The sequence below is a fragment of the Mustela nivalis genome (assembly GCF_964662115.1).
Source record: "Mustela nivalis genome assembly, chromosome: 3".
NCBI lineage: Eukaryota > Metazoa > Chordata > Mammalia > Carnivora > Mustelidae > Mustela > Mustela nivalis.
Genome location: NC_139022.1, coordinates 146,738,109 through 146,764,579, shown reverse-complemented (window position 1 = coordinate 146,764,579; position 26,471 = coordinate 146,738,109). Strand labels below are relative to the sequence as shown.

The 26,471-nt window shown below is 44.0% G+C and overlaps 2 protein-coding genes across 8 annotated transcripts in view; one reads left to right on the top strand and one right to left on the bottom strand.

Moving 5' to 3' along the window:
- NIM1K (NIM1 serine/threonine protein kinase) overlaps positions 1 to 6,836 on the top strand; it is a 69,567-nt gene extending 62,731 nt beyond the window's left edge. For 3 of the 5 annotated variants that reach the window (XM_082724187.1, XM_082724188.1, XM_082724186.1), the window contains one exon: positions 723 to 6,836. In XM_082724187.1, coding sequence (XP_082580313.1) covers positions 723 to 1,472 — 750 coding nt within the window. In that variant the 3' untranslated portion in view covers positions 1,473 to 6,836. The remainder of the gene's footprint in view (positions 1 to 722) is intronic. The other 2 variants (XR_014309897.1, XR_014309898.1) reach the window with 2 other exon arrangements.
- HMGCS1 (3-hydroxy-3-methylglutaryl-CoA synthase 1) lies at positions 5,602 to 25,294 on the bottom strand. 3 transcript variants are annotated; one of them, XM_082724175.1, is made up of 11 exons: positions 25,130 to 25,276; positions 19,662 to 19,722; positions 14,468 to 14,925; positions 14,031 to 14,156; positions 13,330 to 13,494; positions 11,626 to 11,791; positions 10,657 to 10,827; positions 9,873 to 9,979; positions 8,320 to 8,445; positions 7,928 to 8,091; positions 5,602 to 7,358 (listed from the first exon to the last, which is right to left on the bottom strand). In XM_082724175.1, exons 3-11 carry the CDS (start codon positions 14,913 to 14,915, stop codon positions 7,269 to 7,271), a joined length of 1,563 nt encoding a protein of 520 aa, XP_082580301.1. In that variant the 5' UTR covers positions 14,916 to 14,925; positions 19,662 to 19,722; positions 25,130 to 25,276; the 3' UTR covers positions 5,602 to 7,268. The 3 variants fall into 3 exon arrangements, with proteins under 3 accessions (XP_082580301.1, XP_082580300.1, XP_082580299.1); XM_082724174.1 differs by having other exon boundaries at positions 19,662 to 19,742; positions 25,130 to 25,257; XM_082724173.1 differs by lacking the exon at positions 19,662 to 19,722 and having other exon boundaries at positions 25,130 to 25,294.
- Between the last annotated feature and the right edge of the window lie 1,177 nt (positions 25,295 to 26,471).

Sequence of the window (26,471 nt, the reverse complement as noted above, 5' to 3'; positions counted from 1 at the left end):
AATTATCCAAGCCACCAGGCTCCAAAGCCTGGATTCTTACCCCAGGAAGCCCAGCAAAGTAACATTAAACCATCTCCCAAGAGCCCTGGGGACTAAGGACGTCAGGGGTCCCAAGTTGTCTGTCTGGATCCAGAACGTGAGAGTGGGGGTGGGGCATGTGCTTGCCACCCACAGCAGGACCTGCTGCTAGAACCTTGCCAAATATAGCCTTTCTTTCTTTCTACTGAATTCTATAAAGACAAAGGAGCCCCCTTGGTCCCCCACAAAGAAGCAAGGTTTCTGAACCGTCTTGGTGTTGGCCCTCCTCAAGAGACAGCTCAGCCAGGAAAAAAAAAAAAAAAAAAAAGATTTATGGCCTCAAATAGGAAAGATTAGTTTCACTGTGTTTCAGAACATGCAGTTTTGAAAGATCTGGGTTCATTTCTGGCACTAATTCCCAAGTCCCATGTGTGGGACAGACTCCTGCCATTGTCCCATGGAAGAACAGAAGCTTTGGTCTGTTCGAGGGGGTGTCATGTTTGCTAAGGGTCAGGACCGGGCAGCCGGCCGGGGTCGGGGGGCGGTTCACAGGTCTGAGGTAAGTTGACATCCGTGGAGCTGCTGTTATTACCCCCATCAGCACCTCACCACAGTGAAACATCAGAGCCCCTGACGCCTTTATTATTTTCGTGTTGGTATTCTACCTTGAAAACGATGACTTCTCCCCATGTCTCCTTCCACAGCACGAGAACCAAATTATTCATAGAGACCTGAAGGCAGAAAACGTATTTTATGCCAATAATACCTGCGTGAAGGTGGGTGACTTTGGATTCAGCACCGTAAGTAAAAAAGGCGAAATGCTCAACACCTTCTGCGGGTCGCCCCCCTACGCCGCGCCCGAGCTTTTCCGGGACGAGCATTACGTGGGCGTTTACGTGGACATCTGGGCGCTGGGGGTGCTGCTGTACTTCATGGTGACGGGCACCATGCCCTTCCGGGCAGAGACCGTGGCCAAGCTGAAGAAGAGCATCCTGGAGGGCGCGTACAGCGTGCCCCCGCACGTGTCGGCGCCCTGCCTCCGCCTCATCCGCGGGGTCCTCCAGCCCGTGCCCGCCGACAGGCACGGCATCGACTCCATCATGAGCAACGAGTGGATGCAGGGGGTGCCGTACCCCACCCCTCTGGAGCCTTTCCAGCTGGACCCCAAACATCTGTCTGAAACCGGCACCCTCAAAGAAGAAGAAAATGAGGTCAAAAGTGCCCTAGAACATTTGGGTATTACGGAAGAGCACATCCGCAACAACCAAGGGAGAGACGCCCGGAGCTCCATCACGGGCGTCTACCGGATCGTCCTGCACAGAGTGCAAAGGAAGAAGGCTCTGGAAAGCGTCCCGATAATGCTGCTGCCGGACCCTAAAGAAAGGGACCTAAAGAAAGGGTCCCGTGTCTATAGAGGCATAAGACACACATCTAAATTTTGTTCAATTTTATAAATTGCGTTAAACTCCTGGTCATTATCCAAGAGCATTGTTGCTGCTTTTAAATTTTTTCATGGACAACTTGGGTGGAGACATTTTTGTAATTTTTAAATAAATTTAAATTTAAGATATGCATTTCCCCCCCTTCCAACCAAGTCTAGATTTGCTCTCTTGTTCTTAACCTCGAGCAGTCATTCATTTGTTTAATCAAGAAATATTTACCCAGAGCCTCCTATGGGCCAGGCACTCTTCCAGGTGTGGAGGAAAGAGCGAGCAGTGGGACGGGCTGGGCCCTTGCTCCCCTGTGCAGGATGTTCCAGAGCTGGACAAAGGCACTGACGAAAAACCATGTAAGTACAGCGCGAGATAGTGACAGCCGCTCCTGCCAGCCCCATGTTAGGGGCCTTGTCGTCAGCGTGTTTGGGTGCATCTACACTGTTTTTCCTAACTTAGGCCACAGTGTCCCAGTCTGTTCCTATTCAGGCTCTGACTTTGATCAAGAACTGTCAGGACAGTGTTTCATCCCATCTGCAGCTCAGCCAACCGCCCGATTAGACCCCAGGCCTCTTTCTGGTACTTTTCCCTGGGCTGCAGGAGGTCAGGCTCTCCTCAACCCCAGCCCCAGTGGGCCTTGAGGTGGGCCTTGGCTGACCTAGGCCTGTATTTTTACCCCAGGCTTCCCAAGCAGTTAATAAAAACTAGCCAAGCGCACAGTCTTTCTCACGGGCCCCTGCTGGTCAAGCGCCACGGGTACTGGGAGAGCCCGCCAGCCCTCGTCCGCCTGCACCGAGACAGGAGTCTGGGTGGCCATCATGCTGTTCCCACACGCCGGGGCCAGTCAGCGTCTGCTCAGCAACAGCCCCTTATGTCCTGTTGTTAACAAATTACTACGAGTGTCGCTGCTTAAGCAACGTGAATTACTATCTGACAGTTCTGAGGTAGAAACAAGTCCACATCAGGTCTCCCCGGTGCTAAGACCAAGGTGGCATCAGGGCTGGGTTCCTTTTTGCAGGATCTAGAGAAGAATCCATTTCCTCGCTGTGTGTGCTTCTAGAGGCTGCCCACGTTCCTTGGCTCATGATCGCCCTCCTCCTTCTGCAAAGCCAGCAGTGTTGCATCTCTCTGGCCCTCGATCTACAGTCATATCTCCCTCTGATCACATTTGCTTTTGCCAAGTAAGGTAACATAGTCACAAGTTCCAGAGGTAGTCATCTTCAAGGATGGCGGGGCTGGGGGCAGGGGGGCTGGTGTCGAATGGCTACAACATTTTGCTGACTACAGATGGCAGTGGCGCTGATTGCTTTGACAGGTGAGTAAACCAGCTCCAATCTATCCTGAGGATCTGCACTGTAGAGCTGTTCTGGGTACCGCCTGTCTTCGCCTGGATTCTAAAAAAAGCCTGAGACAAAAGCTTACATGCAACTGACGTATTTGGGAAACGATCCCAGGATGCAGAAGGTGTGCAGGAGTTACACAGAAAAGAGGGAAGCCATGGGCAACAGGTAGTCGATCTCCAAGAGGAACCTTCTGGAATGCTGCTCAGAACTGTCTACCCAAGGGATGAAAGGAGGAGACACTTAACCGCCAGCCAAATGTCCACCATTGGTTAAGGGTGGTTCCATGGGAACTGTACCAAGTGAATTCTGTGGGAATCTTGCAGTGAAGGTACAGCGGAAGGTATATAGCAGGAATCCAAAGGAAGGTGCTGGGTATTCTCTGAGATCCTGGTCGAAGACTGAATGGAAACAGTTGCTAGACCTGTGGCTGGAGCTGAGGGCAGGCCAGAGAGCATCTGATATGGGGCCCAGGGGTTTGGATACATAAACCAAAGGCTCTAAGGCTAAACGAACGAACTGGGCACATGTGAGGAATGGAGAAGACAGGGTAGATGAAAACACTGTAAACCTTGGGGAGTGTGGTACTGACTTGAAGTAGGCAGAGAACAGATACCCTAGGCAGTTGCAAGCCTATTTGAATAATAAATTTGACACACAGGACAAAATGTGCTCACTGCAGAGTAAGGCGGTCCAGTCAGCCTTCAAGGAGGAAGCAGCTCTCGAGATGAGGCCCCAAAGTTCAACAGTTTGCTAAGATGGGTTGGAAGTGCTAGTTTAACAGCATCTGGAAGGCAAGAAGGCACGGGATGCTTTTGCAAAATTAGTCTAACAAAACTGTTATTCTCTTTTTAATTATAGGTGCATATGCAATGATGAAATAGGACAAAGATGAATTCCTTGTTTTTTTACTTCTAAATATTTAAAATGAAAACTTGTTTCTTATTAAAAGCTGAAGCCCTGATGATCTATAAATTTCCTGAGGATTGGTATCCATAATTTTCAGCATCAAATTACTACGTTTATAATAATTTTTTGTGGGGGAGAGGAATCATAGGTCAACTAACTATTCACTTTGACCACCAATCAGGGAAAAAAAATGAAGAACTCAGGGTTTAACTAAAAGTAGTTGCTAGATTTCTTCCCATTCAGCTGATGATGTACTGTAAGTTGGCTAATTGAACATAGTAATAAATAATAAAAAAAAAAGTAGTGGCTAGAAATTTTAAAGTGTTCATTTTTATGTCAAGATTACCTAGCCCTAAATTATTTAAAGATCTTGTTACGTTCCGTGCTTTACTGACCCCTTTAGTGTTTCTCTCTACAACATTTCAAGGAGACATGACATGAAGTGTTTCAATTGAGTCACAGGAGTATCAAAAGCAGCTGTGTGCATCTGTTTGAGTATTATCTCCTGTGAATCTTAAACTTATTCATTAGTATTCATAAAAACAAAAGCCAAAATGTTAAAAAAAAAAATTAAGTGCCCAAATAGAGCACAAATTCCAACAAACATTAATTAGCATGGAAGAATTTGCAAAAATGACCTTTCAGAAAGAACACTAGCCCGTTTTCTAAATGACCCAGAGGGACAGACTCTCCTAGAAAATAAATTATCACTAAGTATTGAATCTACACATGACATGATGGTATGAGCTGAACTGGGCTAGAAGATAATCAGGGTTAATTCCTAATTCATACAATCCTGAGAGTGGATAGGGCTCTTAGAGGTAATTAGTCCAGTGTTCCCGCCACTGCAAAAACTCTAAAACCCCTGGGAGCACCAGCAACATGGGGCTCTTAGGGGCACCCAGGTGGCTCGGCTGGGTGAGTGTCCAATGCTTGATTTCGGCTCAGGTCAACATCTCATGCGGTCATGGGATCGAGCCCCAGTCAGGCTCTACGCTCAGTTGGGTTCTGCTTGAGAGTCTCCCTCTCCCTCTCCCCTGCTCATGCTCGCTCTCCCTTTCAAATAAATCAATCTTAAAACATGTGGCTCTTAGGTTGGAGGCTCTTGCTGATAATAAGCCATTCTATATGGACTCTTAAATTTGCTTTTAATCTTTAATTGGTAACTCTTAATCTTAGGTTGCTTTTAGGAAAACATAGTAATTCTCTTCATAAATATTTATGGAAAAGTTTATTTTTTCTTTTTTTAAAGATTTTATTTATTTGACAGAGAGAGATCCCAAATAGGCAGAGAGGCAGGCAGAGAGAGAGGAGGAAGCAGAGAGCCTGACGTGGGACTTGATCCCAGGACCCCGAGATCATGACCCGAGCTGAAGGCAGAGACTTAACCCACTGAGCCACCCAGGTGCCCCTATGGCGAAGTTTATATATGTTTACTACCTGATTTGGGAGCTAATGTCTGTGTCTGAAGTGTAAGAATAATAAATTCTCAGTATAAATTCTTCTATACTAGACGAATAGCTCCTTGAAGGCAAAACCATATGTCTTAAAGCTCTTTTAATCCAGAGTGCCTTGCTTATATCAGGTTTTCAGATGTTTGCGGAATGATGAGTGAATACGGGTGCCTGGGTGGCTCAGTCAGTTAAGCGGCTGCCTTCAGCTCAGGTCCTGATCCCAGGGTCCTGGGACAGAGCCCACTCTCAGCGTAGAGCATGCTTCTCCTTCTCCCACTTCCCCTGCTTGTGCTCTGTCAAAGAAATAAAATTTTACCCCCAGAAAGATAAATGAGTGAATGAATGAACAGAAATGAAACAAACACCCATATTTACAAAATATCAGCTATTAGCTGATTTCTTGCCTAAACTGTTTAGGAGGGGAAAAGAATACACAAATATCTGAAATATTTCTCTAAAACTTTATTCAAAGTTATTCACCTCACTGTTAATAAGGTGTACAGTTAACGCTCTGTGCCAATATTACTAGGCTTGCCCATTGCCGGCAATGGACTTTGAGAAAAACCCATTTCCTGACACCCAAAAGTTAAATTATTCTTTTCAAAACATACCAAACTCCCAATACTTGTGAAAGTATTACATGCACCATTTCCCCATTAATCTTTAAATGTGAACTTACATTATTAATCTACATCAGTGGATGTTAAAATGAAGTCATTTTAACAAATCATGACTGTACAAATCAAAATACCACTAGCTAATATTAGACAAGAGTATTTTACAAACACTACATTACGTATTACTTGCAATCTGAAACATTACAGTTCGTATTCGTGTAAGTTTATTTTAGATAACTGAAACTTCACAGAATTTAACAGCAAATAAAGTTTAAAAAATTTAGTTCTGTACATTAGTTCCAACTATCTCTATTTTACAATCTATAAGGCTCATGTCATAGTTCAGCACCAAGAAGATCTACAAAACTGTCTAACCAGTCTGCTTATTCATCCCATGTGATAGTTTTTTGTTGTTGTTAAGGTGAAAGTCTGAAAAAATGCTTTATAAATCCTACTTCAGACCTCGAAATGGAATACTTTTTTTGGCTGGTCATACAAAACTTGGGTTGTACTTTTTAATGTTCACTGAAAAGATACTCAAGGAAAGAGAATACTTACACCATTAATTTCGGCTATCAGTCTGTAAGTTGAATGTGTAACACTGAAGCATCAGAGGTAACCTAATGATGCCCTGCACCCCATCCTTCCATTTTGTTTTAAAATTTTCAAAAGGCAGCCAGAAAAATGCCTTATTTATTTTTCAAAATAAGGTGCAAAGAAGGATTGCAACAACTTCCTCATACACGGCTCCACTGACACTCCACCTTGGACCAGGGATTCCGAAGCAGACCAGAGCGACATCCGGAGCTTCCCAACGTGCCCCGTGGTTTGAGCAGACGTCTGCTCGATGCCAGCGTCTCTCTGTTCCCAGAGGTCATTGCGAGAACTCGTCACCGCTGGCCTGGATTGGTAGTGGCATTTCAGTTTCCAGACCCAGTGTTACCATCCCACCCCTTCTCCCTCTTCAGGGTTTCTAAATGACAGAAAAAGAGCATGTGCGTCTTGCCATTTTTAAGCAGGGTTTGTGCATAACACATTCGAAGACTACATTCCCAAAACTAGAAAGTTCTTTTCAAAAAACCGCAGGTACTTTCAGTAAGCTTGTTTGTTCAAAGTACAAAATTCTTATGTTTAAAAAAATTAAAATTGGAGACCAGTACCTCTGCTTTCCCCGCCTGAAGCACACGATTCACCATACCACACTGAAAAACTAAGCTTCATGCACACAAATGGCCAGAGAGGTATGTTTCCAGAGCCCTTAACCATTCCTGGACACCGAGCTCTGGCTAGATCACAAGCGGAAGCATGGCAGCGGATTGAGCAAAGAGACTCTCCCAAGAACACGACAGTTCTCCAGGCTCCGTGTCAGTCACATAAAAAGTTACGCAACATGTAATCCTTTAAAATTGTCCCCAGACATCCCACGTTCCCAGAACTGTTCCCATTCACCCCCCCCGCCCCGCCCCGCCCCGCAGTCTTCGAGCTCAGAGCAGCGTCTCAGTGTTCCCCGTTACTAATGACAGCTGCTTCGGCCTCTGCTGCTGCTGCAGGGAGTCTCGGCACTTTCTTGGCAGGACTTGGAATATGCTAAAATCAAAGGGAAAAAAGGCGTTTTTCTTTTGTTTTAAAGTCATGGTGCTGAGTTCTAATAAAAAAAACTGAGAAAGGACAATTGTGGAGAGGTTTATGTTAAATGTACATTCTCTAGAGCTTTCCATGGAAGGAACTAACTAGCTGTTCTTTATAGTGAAGTTACACAAACACACAACACGGGAGAGAAGGCGGCCACCGCGAGCCACCATACAAAGTACACACGGCATTCCAACTGGCACTCTGGCTTTCCCCGCTCTGACTCGTGGCTGACTAGCCACCTAACTGGTGTAAGAGCGAGAAGCAAGACGATGCACTGATCCACTCTGTGCTGAGCCGATAAACCCCACGTTTTAAAAATGCTAGTAATTTAAGCGCCAAGCACTGTATACAATTAGCAAATGGCACAGTGGGAAGCCAGTGCTGGAGCCCTTGCTCTGAGGGACTCTGCTTTATCCACATTCCTTTACGTGGCTCAGTCGCAGGTCTCCTGAGCCCTGAGACCTGGGAATGGAAACTTCTCACCCTGTCAGAGGCCGAGAGCAAACACTACAAGCTTTACCCACCTCTGTGGCTGTGCTTGAGTGGACAAGTCCAACTCCCTCGCCCAGGGTGTCCTCACTGGGGGCCGGGCGCCGGGCGTAGGTCCTCCTGTACTTCTCGTCCACTCTGACAAGGTACCAGGTTCCTTCGAAGAGGGAATCTACGGAACTCTGGGGAATATAGTTCACTAAAGGAAAGGCAAAGGACGTGAAACGTTAGTTATGATTTGCAAGTTCGCCGGTAAAACCAGAGATAGTAAGTTGCCCATTTCCCCACAATTCTCACTGACATCGGATTAGTACTGAGTCAAGCCTGGACACCCTTATCTTTAAGTAATGTGTTTCAGGTTATTAGCGCCCCCTGGTAGGCTTCTGGGTGGGTACCAAGATGTTCGAACACAATTTAATATTTTTACCCAAGTGATGAGTGTCCTCTCTGAGCTTCATATTTTCAGCAAAGACATCTGGTGCCACGCAAGTTCTTGAGTCAAGTCTTGATTTAAGATCACACAAACTTGCTGTTATTTTATCGAGAGCAGACCCTAAAACAGTAAATCCCCAAATTAAAAGATGACAGTAGGGGCACCTGGGTGGCCCAGTTAAGTGTCAAGTAACTTAGGTTCAGGTCATGATCTCAGGGTAGTGAGACTGAGTCCCACATCAGGCTCTGCGCTGGGTGTGGATCCTGCTTCAGATTCTCCCTCCTCTCTCTGTCCCTCCCCACATCCCTTCAGGCTCTCTCTAAAAGAAAAATAGACAGGGGCGCCTGGGTGGCTCAGTCGTTAAGCCTCTGCCTTCAGCTCAGGTCAAGATCCCAGGGTCCTGGGATTGAGCCCTGCATCAGGCTCCGTATTCAGCAGGAATCCTGCTTCTCCCTCTCCCACTTGCCCTGCCTATGTTCCCTCTCTCACTGTGTCTGTCTCTCTGTCAAATGGATAAATAAAATCTTATTATTTTTTTTAAAGCTTTTTAAAAAATTTATTTGACATAGAGAGAGAACACAAGGCAGGGGGAGTGGAAGAAGCAGGCTTCCTGCTGAGCCGGGAGCCTGATGTGGGGCTTGATTCCAGGACTCTAGGATCATAACCTGAGCTAAAAGCAGACGCTTAACAACTGAAGCACCCAGATGTCTCCGATAAATAAAATCTTGGGGGGGAAAAAAAAAGACAAAAAGACAAAAGTAGCATGCCCTGAAACATGAACAAGATGCTGCCAAAAGGAAAAACAACTCTTCATTTCTTATAGAACTACCGGATACTGTTTAGTTAAGAGAAAAAATGGTATCTGTTTGAAGCAGCTTCCTGTGATCTCTGACTAGACATTTGTTCAGTAGCAAATGAGGAAACATGGGATTTGAAACTATAAATAACTTGTCCATGGTCAATCCATGACACAGTATTTGAGTAATGCCAAGTCTTTCATCAGTTTTTCTCCATGTTTCTGCTCCTTCCTGCTCAGGAATATAAGCCAGGACCATAAATGTATAAAAATAAGGTATCTTGTATAAAACCAAACCAACAAGGAAAGCTTTGGTGTTACTCAGTCATGTGACGAGACTCAGCAGCTGCTGCATTAGACGGACAAAGTCCCTTTCCCTGCCTGCATCACCTCCCTGGTTATAAATGCTTTATGAATGAAAGAAAATGAGAGAAAAAAAGATAAAAATTAAAGTAACTTGATGAAGAAGTCAAACATAACGCCATACAAAGATTTTTTAAGCTCCCTAAACATCTTTTTTCTGACTTGGAAAAAAAGGAAAGAAGAGATCCTAACGCAGACATTACCCTGCCATTTACTCAGTCACAGCAGATTCTCAGAGAGTAAGAATCTGGCTGTGGTGAAAGTGAAGAAGACACAAAAGGAACACTCTGCGGGACAGATTCCAGCGCCCCCGAGAAGCCCGCTGAATCAGCCTCAGCCCCTAGCACACAGGCTCCCGACAAGCCGCGCGGGCAGCGTGGGCGTTTACCTGGTGTGGCATCTTGCGTAACTTTAAGGGAGTACAGGGTGGCGGCCAAACCAGAACCGTAAGAGAACACGCCGATCCTCTTTCCCGCCAGCTGCTGAGGCGAGTACCTGTGTAGGGAGAAGAAAAGCTATTAAAAAGTCTCACCAAGGGGGGCCTGGGTCGCTTACTTGGTAAAGTAGCTGCCTTCAGCCCAGATCAGGGTCCTGGGATCGAGCCCCATGTGGGGCTCCCTGCTCAGTGGGGAGCCTGCCCCTCCTCCCCCAGTTGGAGCCCACTCTCTCTCTCAAAGATAAATAATTAAATTTTACAAATAAATAAATAAAAGTAAAAACCAATAAAAAGTCTCACTGATCCAAAACTAGAATGTGTGGGAAGACCGAAGCTGGGAGTAGAAATTCATCCCATAGCCTGAGGAAGCTGACCTAAAGCTTTGCAATATGCAGACTGAAAACAAGAGATTCTGTCTCTTTGGGCATGACGGGGCTTATGAGAGTTATTACGACACAGAATAAGTGACTTTGTCAACTAGGGACTGACGCTCAAGTGCAGGTCAAGAATGAGATGACCGCAGAGAGCCGCCAGGAGGGCCGGTATGAACGTTCGAGCTCAGGAGTAACTGTAGCCTCGTCCTACTCATACTTTAAGCCAACGGACGGTAGGCTAGAGAACCTGGAAAGAAAATGTTACCCTGTGACCTGCCACCAACATGCGGGCCACCAGGCTTGGTGTTCCAAATCTAGCAGCCCCAAATGAGAGGAGTTAGGCAGCGGAACTAGGTACTTACTGCGCTAGGACAGAAGCAAGGGAGCCATACACGGACGAAGTGTACATATTTCCATTTTGATTTGACACGAGCAAAGATGCCTTTGTTTTCTGATTAAAGAGTTCAGAACTAGCTTTCATAAATGCTTTTTCCACATCTCTATCAAAGTAGGTATCTTCTAATTTAACATCCCTGAAAGATTTAGAAAAAAGACCATCTTACAATGTTCAAAGACCGTTTTTATTATATTACTTAATGTCACTAATATTCTAATCTGTGCATACGATCTGGTTTCCCTATTTATTAAAAGCCAAGCAGCAATAAGCTAATTGCCATGGAAGATGTAATAGTTGCACACATATGGTCCTTTCTGTCAAAGCTTTTTATCATCAGGTTACGACAACTTAATTCTCATGGGTCAATAAACTCACGAAAGCTCTGTCATCATCCAACAGAACATACACTACTACTACAAGTCCATCATCATGTCTATTTAGTTACAAAAGTCAGGATGTTGCAGGAGCTGAGTCTTAAAAAGTTGAAAAGAATTTTACTAAATGTAGAAGGGACAGAATGAGTTTCACAGGCCTGGTGCGTTAGGGAGCCTTACACGCCGGGAAATGTGGAAGGAGCAGGAAAGAGGACTTGAGCTTGGTGGCTACAGGATGGGCACAGGGGCTCCAGAGGCAGGGAGAGATTTCAGAGGCTGTCATAGTAAACACAGGGACTCATGAGGCTCTGCTATCACGGTGACAACAGGAATAGATCTAACAGGAGGAAATCAGAAAATATGAGTAGAGATGACTAAAGAATTCGTGGGGATCCTCTCTGGGACTCAGTTTCTTCACTGATGATATAAAGGGCTTAGACTAGATACTTTTAAGATCCTTTTAACTTTAAAATGTTCACAACTATTAAAAGAGTGGTTTAACAGACAGATAAAATACTCACACACAGAAGGAAAAAAAAATCCCAATAAACTTCTCTTACCCAAAGGCTTCCAGGCCACTATAGATACTATTTTTATCTCTGTTCTGGTCATTAAGGAAGTCATTCAGCAACATCCGAGCTAGAGATTTCTGAACCAGCTTACAGTAGGGTGAGTGGAAGATCATGAAACCAAAATCATTCAAGGTAAAATCTTTATCATTTCCCTCTGAAAAAGAAACCCAAAGAAATGATGAAATTCATTTAAAACACTAACTTTTGCAGTCTGATTTTAGACCGAAGCTAGGATGTTCTTCTAGCTTTAAATAGCAACCAAAAATGTACTGTGTAATGAAATAACTCTAGGACTTAAAACGCGTTATCAAAAAGACATCCAGGGATAGAACAACATCCCCGCCCCACATCACTGCTTTCAAACTTCAGTCTTTTTTTTTTTTTTTTAAGATTTTATTTATTTATTTGACAGAAAGAGATCACAAGTAGACAGAGAAGAAGGCAGAGAGAGAGGGAAGCAGGCTCCCTGCTGAGAAGAGAGCCTGACACGGGACTCGATCCCAGGACCCTGAGATCATGACCTGAGCCGAAGGCAGCGGCTTAACCCACTGAGCCACCCAGGCACCCTCAAACTTCAGTCTTAAGAGTCTGTAATTAATTTAGTGGGTTGGGGCCAGATACGTTTTTTTTTTTAACTTTAGGGTATTTTTAAAATGAAATAGAATAGGATAGAAAATAGCAAACTGCATAACTTGTGGCATTAGAAGTAATTTCATGATTTTTGGGGGTGAGTTTAGCACACACAGACAAGGTAGAGTGTACTTCTCACTGTGGGGCCTAATAACGTAAGAAAAATCACTGCCCTGTTCAATACTGACAAACAGTATGACACTTTACACAACAGCAACAATGCTTCTCCAGGGCCACTATGAATCTTATTACATTATTCAATACTTTAACCCTCTCCTACAACCTCTATAAAGCAAAGTTGGTCTATGGAAAAAGCCTAACTGGGGCATCTGGGTGGCTCAGTGAGTTAAGCCTCTGCCTTCAGTTCAGGTGATGGACTCAGGGACCTGGGATGGAGCCCTGCATCGGGAATCTCTGCTCAGCAGGGAGCCTGCTACCCACCCCCAACCCTTTGCCTGCCTCTCTGCTTACCTGTGATCTCTTTTTTTGTCAAATAAATAAATAAAATCTTTAGCAAACAAACAAACAAACAAACAAAAAATCCTAATTTATATGATTCTGTGTGTTTTAATGGCACTAATTCAAATGCTGTCCTTTTGAGTATCTCAAGAAATTTTCCAGGATTAAAGACAGAGATTAATGGATACACTGGAAAAGTAAGAATGAATTCCCAGGTCCATTGCAAACAGCCTGTGGGAGAAAGGGGGTCACTTCAGTAATTTATTTTCACTAGGGTCAATTATGGATCACAGCTGCAAACTAAAGCCTTGTGAAAGTTTCTCTCTCAAAAGATGAAAAAAATTCAAGTTTCTTACTTTTACCCTAGTTTTGATTTTTTTTTTTTTTACCAGGGTAGGTTTAAATAAGTGTTTTTACATAGATAGACCTCATTTCCAAAGCTTCCCTGCATCCCTAAATTACACATGCCCCAAATCTGTGGGGAAATGCAGTCTGGTGGGTGAGGTAGAAATAGTTCGAGGACACTAATGAAGGATGCCCACAAAGCAGCATCTCACGTGCCCTCAACAGATACCCAAACCAAGGCTCCTGGATGAAACCCACCCTTCTGCCACTGGGCACGGATCTTTTTGCGGTAGACAGAATAGCAGCGGTCTAGTGCACTGAGGTAGCACTGTATGGAGAGTTTCCCATCCACTATAGGATATTCCGAAAGCATATCAGGTTTGTAAAAATCATAGGCGTGTTGCATATGTGTCCCACGAAGTCCTATTAGAACAAAAAAGGAAGATGATATGTATTTTTTCTGCTCCTTGATGACTGTATGGTAGTCAGCAGAATGCATTATCTAGGGACCTTCCTAAACTATCTAGTCAACTCTTGCCACCTGCAGCATGGAAATCACAAGGTGAAACTGACATGTAATTGAAATGAAACATAACAGTGTCCACAGACAGGCCTAAGATTCCTTTGATATACAACATCTTATATAAGTCTCCTATCTGCAACTGAGAGATCACAAGGGCTCTACTGAACTGAAAACAAAGTAAACTTGTGACTAATGAATGACTGTGGGCAAGTTACTCTTTATTACTCAAACCCATTTTACTGCTCTGTAAAATGAGAATGACATTACGTACCTCATAAAATTGCTATAAAGACCAACTATGCTAACACATATAAAGCACTGAGCAGGCAGTACTTGCATTTAATGAACACTCAGTAAGTACTAGCTTCTATTTATATTTTCAACCTCCTCAACATACATTGCTAATAAAAAAAGAAATGCTCTCCCACTCACTCACCTCGGTCAAAAATTAAAGGAGCATTTGGCCCAATTAGCAGAGCAACAGCTCCCACTCCACCTGTAGGTCTAGCATTTCCTGTGGCATACACAGCAATATCTCCTGCAACTACCAGGGCATACCGTCCTGAAAAAGATTTTTGTTAATAACACAAGAAGGTGATCACCACTGTAAGTATCATATGTATACACTGAAGTCTTTTATTTTCCTAAAATATGCTTTCCCTTCTTTGGCAAAGCGAAAAAAATTCTAAATTTTTATAATTTTGTCCTATGTGATAAAGATAACCAGTTTATATATCAGTAAGTTGAAAGAGCTATATTTCTGACCATATTAAAACAAGCATAACTGGTAGGTCTGCGTGAGGCATTCACCAAAAGGTCATTTGGGCCTACATATCCTCAAGGAGCGTCTCTTCAGAGTAACATGTAACATACCATCCCAAGAGCTGGACTCAATCCAATTAACAGCATTGAAGACAGCAGCTGTGCCTCCGTAGCATGCATTCGTTGTATCTATTCCTTCAATATCTGTGTTGCCAGACTCCTCAAAGAGCTGCATCAAATTAGTCTTCACGGACTTTGATTTGTCGATGATTGTCTCTGTTCCAACTTCTAAACGCCCAATGCAATCGTACGAAAGGCTATGTCTCTCCATAAGATTCTGAACCACAGTCAGGCAAAGAGAGTTGATATCTTCTCTGTCTGTGCAGAAGCCCATCTTGGCCTGGCCCAAGCCAATAGTATACTTTCCAGCATCTACACCATCGTATTTTTCCAACTCTGCTTGATCAACATATTGAGAAGGAAAATAGATCTCAAGGGCAACAATTCCCACATCTTTTGGCCAGCAGGCTTCTGCATTCAAAGGAAGTGACCCAGGCATGGTGAAAGAGCTTTAGAAAGAAATAAGAAGAAACACTGTTTTAGGTTACAAATTCCAGATTGTCAAACTTAAGAAATCAACACTAGAAGTTCAACTACCACCTGAAATGTTAATTTAGTTTCTAAAGTTTAGCATATTTTATTTAGGGCAATTTTATTTTTACATTTTTCTTAATCGAAGTGTAGTTGACACATTGCATTAGTCTCTGGTGTACGGCATATTTTATTTGCATTATGCTATGCTCATGGTAGCTACCATCTTTCATCATATGCTATTGCAATACCACTGCCTGTATTAGAGGCAATTTTAATATGTGAAAGCAGCGATTACAGTATGAATGGAATACTGCCACTTAAAATTATTGTCTTTTAAAAAGATTTGCACTTTACTTAAAACTAGCCCTCTTCAGGGGTGCCTAGCTGGCTCAGCCAGTGGAACATGTGACCTTTTACCTCAGGGTTTTGAGTTCAAGTCCCACACTCGGGGGAGAGAGTACTCAAAATCTTTAAAACAAACAAACAAACAAAAAACCCACCTAGGTCTCTTTAGATTTAAGATGGGATTATTAAAAGTAAAGAAAACTCAAATAAGATTCTTCTATTGTAAAACACTGTAAGATAAAATACAATGACAATTTAGTAATATGGTCCACAAATCAGACTTCAGGTACCTGATCTATTTCTGGCCATCCAAGGAAGTTTAAATCAGTCAGTCAGTCATCATAAATATATGTCACACTCTAATGATCTACACAATCTCAGCAAGTAGTAAATCCACACTATAGAAGTCTACCAAGTAAATCTCCACAAGTCCCCTGTTATCATAAAGAAGACCCCGTCCCCCACCCAAAACCCAAATGATGGAAATTTTAAGCAAAAATAAGTTCCAGGACTCATCACAGGGTCATATGCCAATATTCTATACTTTCTACGGCTAGTCTATAGAAAATAAATGACCATAGAACCACAAGGTATCACTTAGCTTCTAAATCAGGGAAAAAGCCAAATTTGAAAACTGGTAATCTACATATTAATTGTGTGGCATCTAGAAAATATCTCTTAAAGCCACCTGTTTCTTTTTTAAAAGGGCACTAAAAAAAGGACTGCTGCCACGCTGTCAATACTTTCAGTGGTGTCTAGATTTACTTACTAACAGTAAAATAAATGTGCTACCCACTCAAGAACACTGCTATATGCATATGGGCAAGTCACATAACCTATCAGAGCCGTCTCAATTTCTTTAGAGACAGTATTCATCAGAAAAAGAGAAGACATTCTAGATACTTCCAACAGTGGAGAACTTAATATAGGGAAATGCTTAGAAGCTTGGTGGGACCAGAGGAGTCAAGGGGGAATATGGTTATTTGGATCCCACGAGCTCACACTCCTACTGAAGCTGCCAGATCTACCAGTACCAGCACCTCTGCTGCTGAGCTCAAGATCAGACCTGCCCCTCCAACCCCGTCCCTCACTCCCCCCACCCCCACCCCAGCCCTTCCTGCTGCCTCCACTGACAAAACAAGCCAGCCTCGTCTTCCCATCTTCTCTCTCCCTTGAGTACTTCCATGGGCAGTCTACTCAGAACCCAGCCGAAATATACAGTTGTCAGGGTGTGAAGAACGACACAGCCTATTCATTTTAGAGAAAGAATTTTTTCCCCATTTAAACTTCAACAACTCAATTTCCTTTTTAGGCATCACATTAATTGGAAGGGGCTCCTTACGTAGCAGAATTTCAGGTCTTCATTTGCCTAATGAATTGGCTCATAAGAGTTACCTGGGTCCTACTGGTTCACCAATGTTCTTTAGCATTTACCAACTACTACTTTGACTCCTAAAAATGAAAAGTCCAATCCTATGTTTATGTCATTTGTCCTCTACCACTCTGCAAACTCTGGTATAGTATTAGGTATAATGAAATTATAGACTACTGCCTTGGTGAGTTAATTACTGAAATCTTAAGAACATCTAAAGCAGAGAGGTATCCTTAGATCATGTCATCTACGCTTAGCCCACAGGTCATCAGGTGTAAGTGTCCTGGGATGCCTGAGTGGCTCAGTTAGGCATCTGCCTTCCAGCTCAGGTCAAGAGCCCACGGTCCTGGGATAGAGACCCACATCAGGCTCCTTGCTCAGCAGGGAGCCTGCTTCTCCCCCTGCCTCCCTCTGCTTGTGCTCTCTCCCTCTCTCTGACAAATAAATATATATTTTTAAAGTTGTAAGTATATTGGGGTACCTGGGTGGCTCACTGAGTTAAAGCCTCTGCCTTCAGCTCAGGTCATGATCCCAGGGTCCTAGGATCAAGACCCGCATCAGGCTCTCTACTTGGTGGGGAGCCTGCTTCCCCTCTCTCTCTGCCTGCCTCTCTGCCTACTTGTGATCTCTGTCTGTCAAATAAATAAATAAAATCTTAAAAAAAAAAAAAAGTTGTAAGTATATTAAAACCTAAAAAATAAGCACCTAGAAATATAATCATAAAATCTAAGTTAAAGGTCCCAAGGGATACCACTGAATCTTCCTTCTAAACATAAGAATCTTATTTATATGTTTTTTCATTTATTCAAACAATGACAACATGTTACATGCCAAACATTTGGGATAAGTTTTTTTTCCCTTTTTATTTTTATTCTTTTCAATTTTTTCAGTGTTCCAAGATTCATTGTGGGATAAGTTTCATAGAAGATAAGCTTTCCCCTTTCAAATATTCACCCTCTCCATGTGTTATTAGGTGATACAAACACCTAATAATAACCAAGGAAAACAACAGAGACATCACATTATGCTATGAGAACTACCTAACCCAGCCTGGAGGCAAGGGAAGGAGTAGGAAGAGAGGCTTCTCGGTTACTGGAGCTGCCCTGAATCTTCAGAATGAGTAAGGAGTAGTCAGTAAAGCTCTGCAGAAGCAAACAGTGGTAGATTTTCAACAGGGTGGACAACATTGAAAAAGGCAAGGTACAAAGATGTAGGAAAAGCTGGGCTAACTTCCTGAAGTCCTGAAGTGAAATGTGAGGCCTAGTGAGGAGAGCAGGCAAGCAGTAGGTCAGGAGAACTAGACCAGAGACGGGTCATCAAAGCTCTGGTATGCTCCTAAATGTTACCAGGCAGATTCTGAGTTTACAGTAAAACAAGATTAAGTCCTCTGCACAATCCACAAAAAAGAGCTCGACAGGGGGCACCTGGGTGGCTCAGTGGGTTGAGCCTCTGCCTCCGGCTCAGGTCATGATCTCAGGGTCCTGGGATTGAGCCCCGAATTGGGCTCTCTGCTCAGCAGGGAGCCTGCTTTCCCCTCTCTCTCTCTGCCTTCCTTTCTGTCTACTTGTGATCTCTCTCAGTCAAATAAATAAATAAAATAAAATAGAAAAAGAAAAAAAAAGGAAAAGAGCTCTACAACTCATGTTAAAAACCAAAGACCAGTCTTTATCCTTATAAGAAGAACCCCTCCCATATGCTACCCTCCTAAGTCACCAAACCAGAGGCAATAGTATTACCCACTTTCCCAGCCTTTCCCACAAGGTTACCACTTGGGATTCTTCCCACTCTTCAAACTGCTCTAAATACACTGAGGACAGTGTGGTCTTCCGTCCCTCACCCAGAGGCCTGAAATGCTTCTGGAAATAAAATGTACTACAATCTTCTGAACAGTTTATTAAAGGCCACAATGCAAGGCTTTGATTCCAGAATTAATCCATATTTACCATAATCTGACTAGCTCTGATCAGTTCTTATATTATTGTACCTAAGAAACAAGGCATAACTTTTATGCTTAAACTTCTGAGAGGTTAAGTAAGTGCCTTATTTCATTTGGGGGAAGAAAACGTAGTTTAACCCACACTCAACAGGTTGGAAGTGAATCATGACTCTGAGCTTGGTGTGGAAAAAATTTTTACATTTTCTAATTTAGTCAATATTGCTCATTCTCTGAGGAGTTTTGCAGCCAAGATGTCCTCATTACATTCCTAATAAAAAGCTGTGCAATTTGAAATAGTTGGCTTTTGGTTAAAATTAAAGTGGAGTAAGATTAAGTTGGAAAAGAATGGAAAATTAATACACGGAAGTAATTGTTTCCATGGCATTTCGAACAACAAAAAGTTTGATAGTTTCTGATCTGTAATTTTTACTTTTAACTACCCTATTAAGTGTATGCTCTTACCCTGTCCTCTCAAATGCTCTCTGAAGTAGGCCAGATACACTTAGAAAAAGAAAAAGGCCAGCTGAAGATCTGAGATGTTCACACTACAGTGTGAATGCCATACACAATGGGGCATTCTAGTCATTCACTAAATAGCAAAAAAAAAAAAAATTCTAAATCAAATACAGTTTAAAAACCTGACAGTTTAAAAAGTTACCTGCATATATTTTCAACTTTTTGCTGATAAAAAGGTACTTCACTATTTTTAAGAGGCTTGTATCCACAATTAAAAAACAAAACAAAACAAAACAAAACTAGGCAGGATAATGGGGACTCTATATTTATAATAAAATGTGTAAATTTTCTTTTTAAATTTTATCTTTAAAAATGTCAAAAAATTAGTTTCTAGATTTCAAACATCAGTCTAATAATCACAAAACTGGCCAGTCTCCCAAAGCATTATGGCATTAACTAATATTTAAAGATATAAAACTTTGTTAATAAGTTTTAAGAATGTGCGGGGCAAACAAGTGGCCATTTGCCCTGGGATAAAAATTAAATTTCCCCCTTCCATGAGAGAGGAAGGCGTTCCTTAGCAGCATGACAGGATGCCGTACCTGTGTGAGGAATAAAGAACTGCAGTCTCCAGGTCTGTCACTGTGTTTCCTCCTTCAGGCACTAGGAATTTCAAATAAGAACTTCTTTTAAAGTCATCAATCACCACACAAATTCAAATAATGACTCCAATTCAAAATCAGTTAAAGTAAACAATTCCTTGTCCAATTACACTGCATAGAACAGAATTTGACTCTGCCTAGAAAAATGAAACTTAAAGCTTATAAAACTCCCCCCACCCCACCCCGCTTATTTCATGAGTTACAGTGGTAGGTTCAGTCCTGGTAACGAACTGCCAGACGAAGCTCCTGTCACTGATTCTGGCTTGAAACCAAATGCATCGCCAGGAGAGCTGTTAGTTGTCTTTACTAAATTTGAATTATAATGAATTGAAAGAAAGAAATATAAGTAAGTTGGATTGGACGAGCAAGTTCCGGAGTAATGAGACTCCCACATTCCAGAGTTTGCTCTGGGGGCACCTGAGGGGTCCAGTTGGTGAAGCGTCTGCCTTTGGCTTGGGCATTGATCCTGGGGTCCTCAGACCCCGCTGCTTCTCCCTCTGCTCCCTCCCCCCTACTCGTGCTCTCTCAAATAAATAAAATCTTAAAACAAAACAAAAAAAAAGAGCTTGCTCTACCCTTAGGAGCTTGTGGCGGCTTTAGCAATGTGTGCCCCTCTGAGCTTCAGTTTTCTCATCTATCACACGCAGCTAATACCTACCCTCCCAGATGGTTGAGAAGATAAAATATGTGAGTAACACTTCGTCATATAAAGCACCAATACACCATTACCCTGGTTCTTAGTATTTTTTAAACAAAATATTAATCTCTGTAACAAGATCTAATTACCTTCGTTTACTTAATCTTCTGTTCCTACTTTTCAAGGCATCGACCTCCACCCTCCCCAACCTTTTCCAAGTGATTTTTCCCTACAGTGACTGTATTAAAAAGATAAGCACATGATATCAAGATAAAAGAGCATTAAGCTTTAGTATCATTTAAATTATGTGGAAATAAAAAGGGAAGGGGACACTGGAGCATTTTTTTGTGTCCATCTGGTCTGGAGGATTGTTCCTTGAGACAGCAGTTTTCTATGTTTAATGAAAACATGATTACCTTTGCTCTCCACTTAATTATTGGCAAATTTAGCATCTGCCTTTGCCGGATTAACCAGAGACTACATGATTCCCCCTCCAAGCTGAGACTAAATAACTTAAATAACTTAGTAATATCTCTTCTTGAAACCATGTACGTATATGCATTTGACGCTACTTTCATCAATAAAATTTCTCCTGAACTGCCAATATTCCCTCTTTCAATTTTGATTATTTCAACTGGAGGGAGCTTTAGGTGGGGAGAGCCGGGCAGAGAGAAGAGGAGGGTAAAGACAGGATGGGCAAGAGAGGAGAAGCAAGAGGAGGAGAAAGGGAGAGGAGGGCATTAGAGCAAAGAAGAAAGAAACAGAAGAAAAACCAAGGTTCACAGAGGACAGCTGTGTCAGCGAAGCTCTCCGGAGAAGGACAGGCCTGGAGACCAGGAATGCAAACGGAGGCGGTAAGCGCCACTCGCGGGAACAGTCCATTAGAAAGGGACCGGGCTTTCCCTCCTGGTCTGCAGCAGCTAGGAGGGCTCTCTATCCTGACTGAAACTGCTCTGCCAAAGTCTCCAGCCGGTCATCAGCTTATTTCTAACAGAAGGTCTTTTCAGAGAGTCAGATGGAGGCCGGCCACCGGGTCAGGAAGCAGTTAGGGAACAGCAAGCGGCTGGGCAGGTTTGCACAAAGCATGTATGAGCGCCGGGAGCGGCAGCACAGGGGCCCTGAGCTTGGCAAAGATAAAAACTGAAGACTGCGGAGCCTGCTAGGGCCGCCAGATTCATGCAATGATGCTTCCTCCTGGGGTTTGCTCAGAGTTCTGAATTCCTTCTTCTAGATCCTTCCTCAGCCTTGATTCAAACAAGTCATCAGAGAAATGTGCCCAGCAGCCATGTAGGTACATGGACCACCAGAAGCAGCTGCCTGCCCATCTTTTTCACTACACCAGGAGAGAAATCGGGACATCCTTTTTCATAAGAAAGGGCTGGCAACCTTTTCTCCCTAGGCACAAGCAAGCAAAACTGCTAGTAAGGCTTTGCCCATGCCTGTACCGTCCTTGGCTCTAGTTCTCTCTGGAAAAAACGCACATGCCTGCCTCTCCCCAGAGCTCCTGGTCTGCTTAGGAATTCTACTCCTATTTCGAGGCCCTGTTCTAAGCTACCTCTTCCAAGGTTTCCTCAAGTTTCCAATGAGGGCCCCGCACTTCTACAGCAGGTCTATGTCATCCACACGAAGTCCTCATAGTCTACTGTCAACGTGAAACTAGTCAGGACGCCTGGATGGCTCAATTGGTTCAGTGTCTGCCTTAAACTCAGGTCATAATCCTAGGGTTCTGGGATTGAGTCCCACAGGGAGCCTGCTTCTCCCTCTCCCTCTGCCTGCCACTCCCCCTACTTGTGCTCTCTCTCTCTCTGACAAATAAATAAATAAATAAAATCTTAACATAAATAAATAAGTAAAAACAGTGCGATTTAGAAAAATGGAAAGCTAGTTAGGGGCAGTATTCCTAGCCACACTTGATTCCTAGACTCTTGCTGGGAGAAGGGCTGTATTTTGATTCTTCTGAAATCTCTTTGAGATCTTGAAGAAATGGTCATTCAACTACCATTTTCTGAGGGGCTGAATTTGGAGTTATCACAGAAGACAAACCTTTTAGATTTGAGTACCTGTCAGCAGCCCTCGTTAGTAAGTTCTTTTTGCTATCACTTTTTTAAATGAGCGCTGCACCAAAGAGTGCCCAGAAAGTGTTTAAGAAAATTGGCTTTCTACTGAAAAATGTAAGGGATCCAAATGGAATAAGACAACATTTGGTTGTTCTTATCATCATTCCCATATGCACACATCCCTAATCACAAAACTGGCAAAGATGAAGACTGAAAAATTAGCTCTTCTTCTACTGCTCTAACCACACTCAATTGACAGCAAGTGAGCATTGCCACATATCGAAAGCCTCAGAATGAATAGATTATTAAGAGTTGAGTCCTACTATCCTCTCATTAGATTGGGTAACATGTTTTCAACCTTTTGAATCTGTACCACCATCCTGAGAGACATAAACATATCACACAGGGCGCCTGGGTGGCTCAGTTGGTTAAGCGTCCAACTGGTTTCAGCTCAGGCCATGACTCAGGGTTGTGAGATCAAGCCCTGCAAGAGGGCTCAGTGGTTGGTGGGGAGTCCACTTGAGATTTTCTCTTCCTCTCCTTCTGCCCCTCCTCCCACTCTCTCTCTGAAATAAATCTTAAAAAATAAATCTTTTAAAAAAAATATCACACTCTTCTATAATATTTGGTTTGTTAGTACCCAACATAAAATTTAAGACTGTTCTTTTCCATATGAAACTACAGATTCTGATGCATAGCCCATCAAATTCCTCAAACTAGAGCCTCAACTGGATCTTCCCTCATTCAGTTCCACTGCTTTACAGTTTTAAATAATTCTGGGTCACTGAGGAAATACACATTACATCAATATCAGGGTTTTGCACTTCCTTCCAGAAAAGCTATCTAAAATCTCAATCAAAAAATCTTCAAGTCTGAGATGCCTGGGTGGCTCAGTAGGTTGTGCATCTGCCTTTGGCTCGGGTCATGATCCCACAGTCCCTGGATCAAGCCCCACATCAGGCTCCCTGCTTAGCAGAGAGCCTGCTTCTTCCTCTGCCCATCACCCTGCTCATACTTTCTCCCTCTCTCTGAAATTAATGAAATCTTAAAAAAATCTTAAGGTCCATCTCACAGATAAGAAAAACAAGATGTAAAAGCACTCTGGAGGAATACGTAAGAAGAAAACAAAATCAAAGGCAAGGCTCCGAAATAGCCAGCAGATGACGTGGCCTTCTATGGTCCCAAACAAAATATCCCGTAATTTCTCCCCATTGGAAACACCTTCCTAAGAACTGGGGTTACTGATTAAACTAGAACTGAATAAAGGGCAAACCTACAAATTTAGGAGAAAGAGACCTACAAAGGTTAAACACCAAGAAAATAAAGTCTTTCTTCTTTCCCATAAAATACGCTATCCCTGGCCTCCTTACCCTTACAAAAAATAACTGAAATTTTAAAAAGAAAGTTTTGCTCCAAGAAAGAACACAAACCGCTTAGAGGTCTCAAGATACAAAGAACTATTTGAACAGATCCATGTGAAGGACTTTCAATTTGCCCTCTAACAATCTGTACAATGGATGTCCAAACGCCATCTCCAAAGGAAAAAAACCTGTTAACTATACAAACACTTCCATTTGTCTTACTTTTGTCATTTATCCTGCCACTGTTGTTCTAATTCATCAGTGTGATAGAGCAAATGTTACTCAGCAGAAGCCAGAGCACATCATCCCACCGCAGCAGGCTGACAAGAACATCAGCAGCTGGAAGGAGCTGTGGCAGAGGTGGGCAGTGAAAGAAGCCTGTGATGGCCTAAGGCCAAGGCCACGGGGCAACAACAAGCACAGACAACCTGTTGTCCAAATCCCTCCTCCAGCGTAGGTCAGAGTAATTGTTTTCTCTACCCCTGGTTAAAGAAGAACACACGTTTTTCAAAGACACCCTATACTTGGCTTAACCCAAAACCCACTGTGTGCGAAGGCCCTGTGGGGGCCTGTCCACTACGTCATATCAGGTCAGGCTGACCCTGAAGCTCTTAGCAGGAAGGAGGGGTAAGGGACTTCAGAACACCAAGAAAACCCGTTTTTTCTTTAATATGGGCATAAAAAATATAGAGGCGGGAAGGTGGGAGGCAGGAATCTGTGAGAGGCGAAGCAAGCAGACTGAAGCAGTCAACAGCCCAAGTATTCGGCCAGCTTAAATCACGGGTCTGATGCTTTCTTGCACCTGAGCTGGGTTAGAAAAGTTATGCTCGCCCACTTCCCTTTCCCCCACCGCGGCCACTCTCTAGATGTAGCAGTAAGAGGACACACCCCCTGCCAACCTACAAGTCTCCACCTAATTAGATGCGATCTTCGCCATCCTTCGGCGCCCACCCTTAACCCAAAGCACTGGGAACGCCTGGGCAGCCTAGCTCCTTCCTCGTCCCCTCCTGATGCGCCTCCTCAGCCCCGGTCGCCTCAAGGGGATCACAGCCACGTCCCCGGCACCTCCTGCGCCTGGCTGTGTCTTTAGAACCCTGGCCCTCAACGCCCTTTCGCCTTCTCCCCTCCCCAGCCCCTCGTCAAACCCGCCGTAGTCGGCCCCAGGCCCCTGGCGGGGGAGGCCAGGCACGGCCCTGCTCGCGGGGCCCCCATCCTCCCCGGCCGGGTCCGTGCCTCCCCCCACCCGGACCGAGCTGGAGCTCCTCTGGGCCTAGTCAAGGACACCGCCTCCGCCTGGTATTCACCCCGCCCGGCACCGCAGCAGCCCAGCTCGCCCCCTGCCCGGGCACTCACCCAAATGTGACCGGGCGGTGGCCGTAGAAAGAAAGAGATGGGGCCACGGAGGGGCAAGACGCGGTGCCTCCCCGCCGTCACCAGCTTTATAGCTGCCGACCCACCCGACTCCGGCACAGCCGGGAGTCGGTGGGAGGCCGGACAGTGGTTCCAGCAGCCAATCGCGGCCCGCAGAGTTACCCGGCAGCGCCCGCCCCCTGGTCCGGCTTCCACCAATCGAAGAAAACTGGAGGCGGGCTCTTGCTAGGGTTTACCCTCGTGGCTGGAAGGGCGGGGGAAGGGGCGGGGACAAAGTTGGAGGGCCGAGGAAGTGGGGTGAGAGAGTGACGTACGGTGGCCCGAGAGCCGGCCTGCCAATTACGGAGCGGCGAGAGACGGCGAGAGCCAACGGGAACGGAGTGAGAGTTTCTCCCACCAATTGGAGTTTAGTGAGAGGACACGGGAGCCAATGAGGTCTCCGCGTCCCACCACTGGGGAGAGATGGTCAAGTGTGGGAGGCAAGTTGGTCCCCACTCGTGAGTCTGTCCGGTTGCTTAGCAACAGGACTTCATCTGTGAGATTTCTACATTACTTTATTTGAATTCAATCTCAATGGTTTCTATTTTCCAGAGCGGCCGAAGGCGCCAGCATCACAGTGCCGGATGTCATTCAGTTTGTAAATTGTGTAAATATTCCAAACACCCGATTTGTAAATACCTAATATCCCCATTCAAAACTACCTTGATTTTTAAAGAGACTGCTATTGGGACAATTTTTCCTAAGGAAACTGGAAACAAGATAGTTTGGGGTTAGAGACACCAGTGAGGACCTGCCGGAGCAGGGAAATTGATCCAGGTTCTAGGAGTTTTACTAGCTCATGCACTCTGAGGGAAGGGGCTCCATCTGGCCTCACTGTATCTTCTGAGCTAGGTATGTGGTAGGTGACAAATAAAAGATTGTTGAAAGAAGGAGGGGGCCCCATGGTCGTCGGGACAGCAAACCCATAGAATATAAACTGCCCAGCTCCCCCAGAAATTAGGAGCAAGCTGGAGAACATCACTGGAACACTGTTTGTGAGAATCCAAAGGAGGGCAATTATGGCTTTAAATTAGACTCTACCTCATCTCCTCCTCAGTCTGAGAAACCATAAAACGTAGCTTTGATGGGGACCACGAGAGATTCAGAGTTGTTTGTATCTCTCTCCCTCTGTTTCATTGAGACCCAGGAATGCTGTTGATAAGAGCCCATTGATGACTCTGTGCATCACACAACTACCATTATAGGAAATTTATTATCCACTATAGATACTAACCTAGTAAGAGACATTCTCAGCAATGAAGTGGCAAAATACATTGGCAATGGA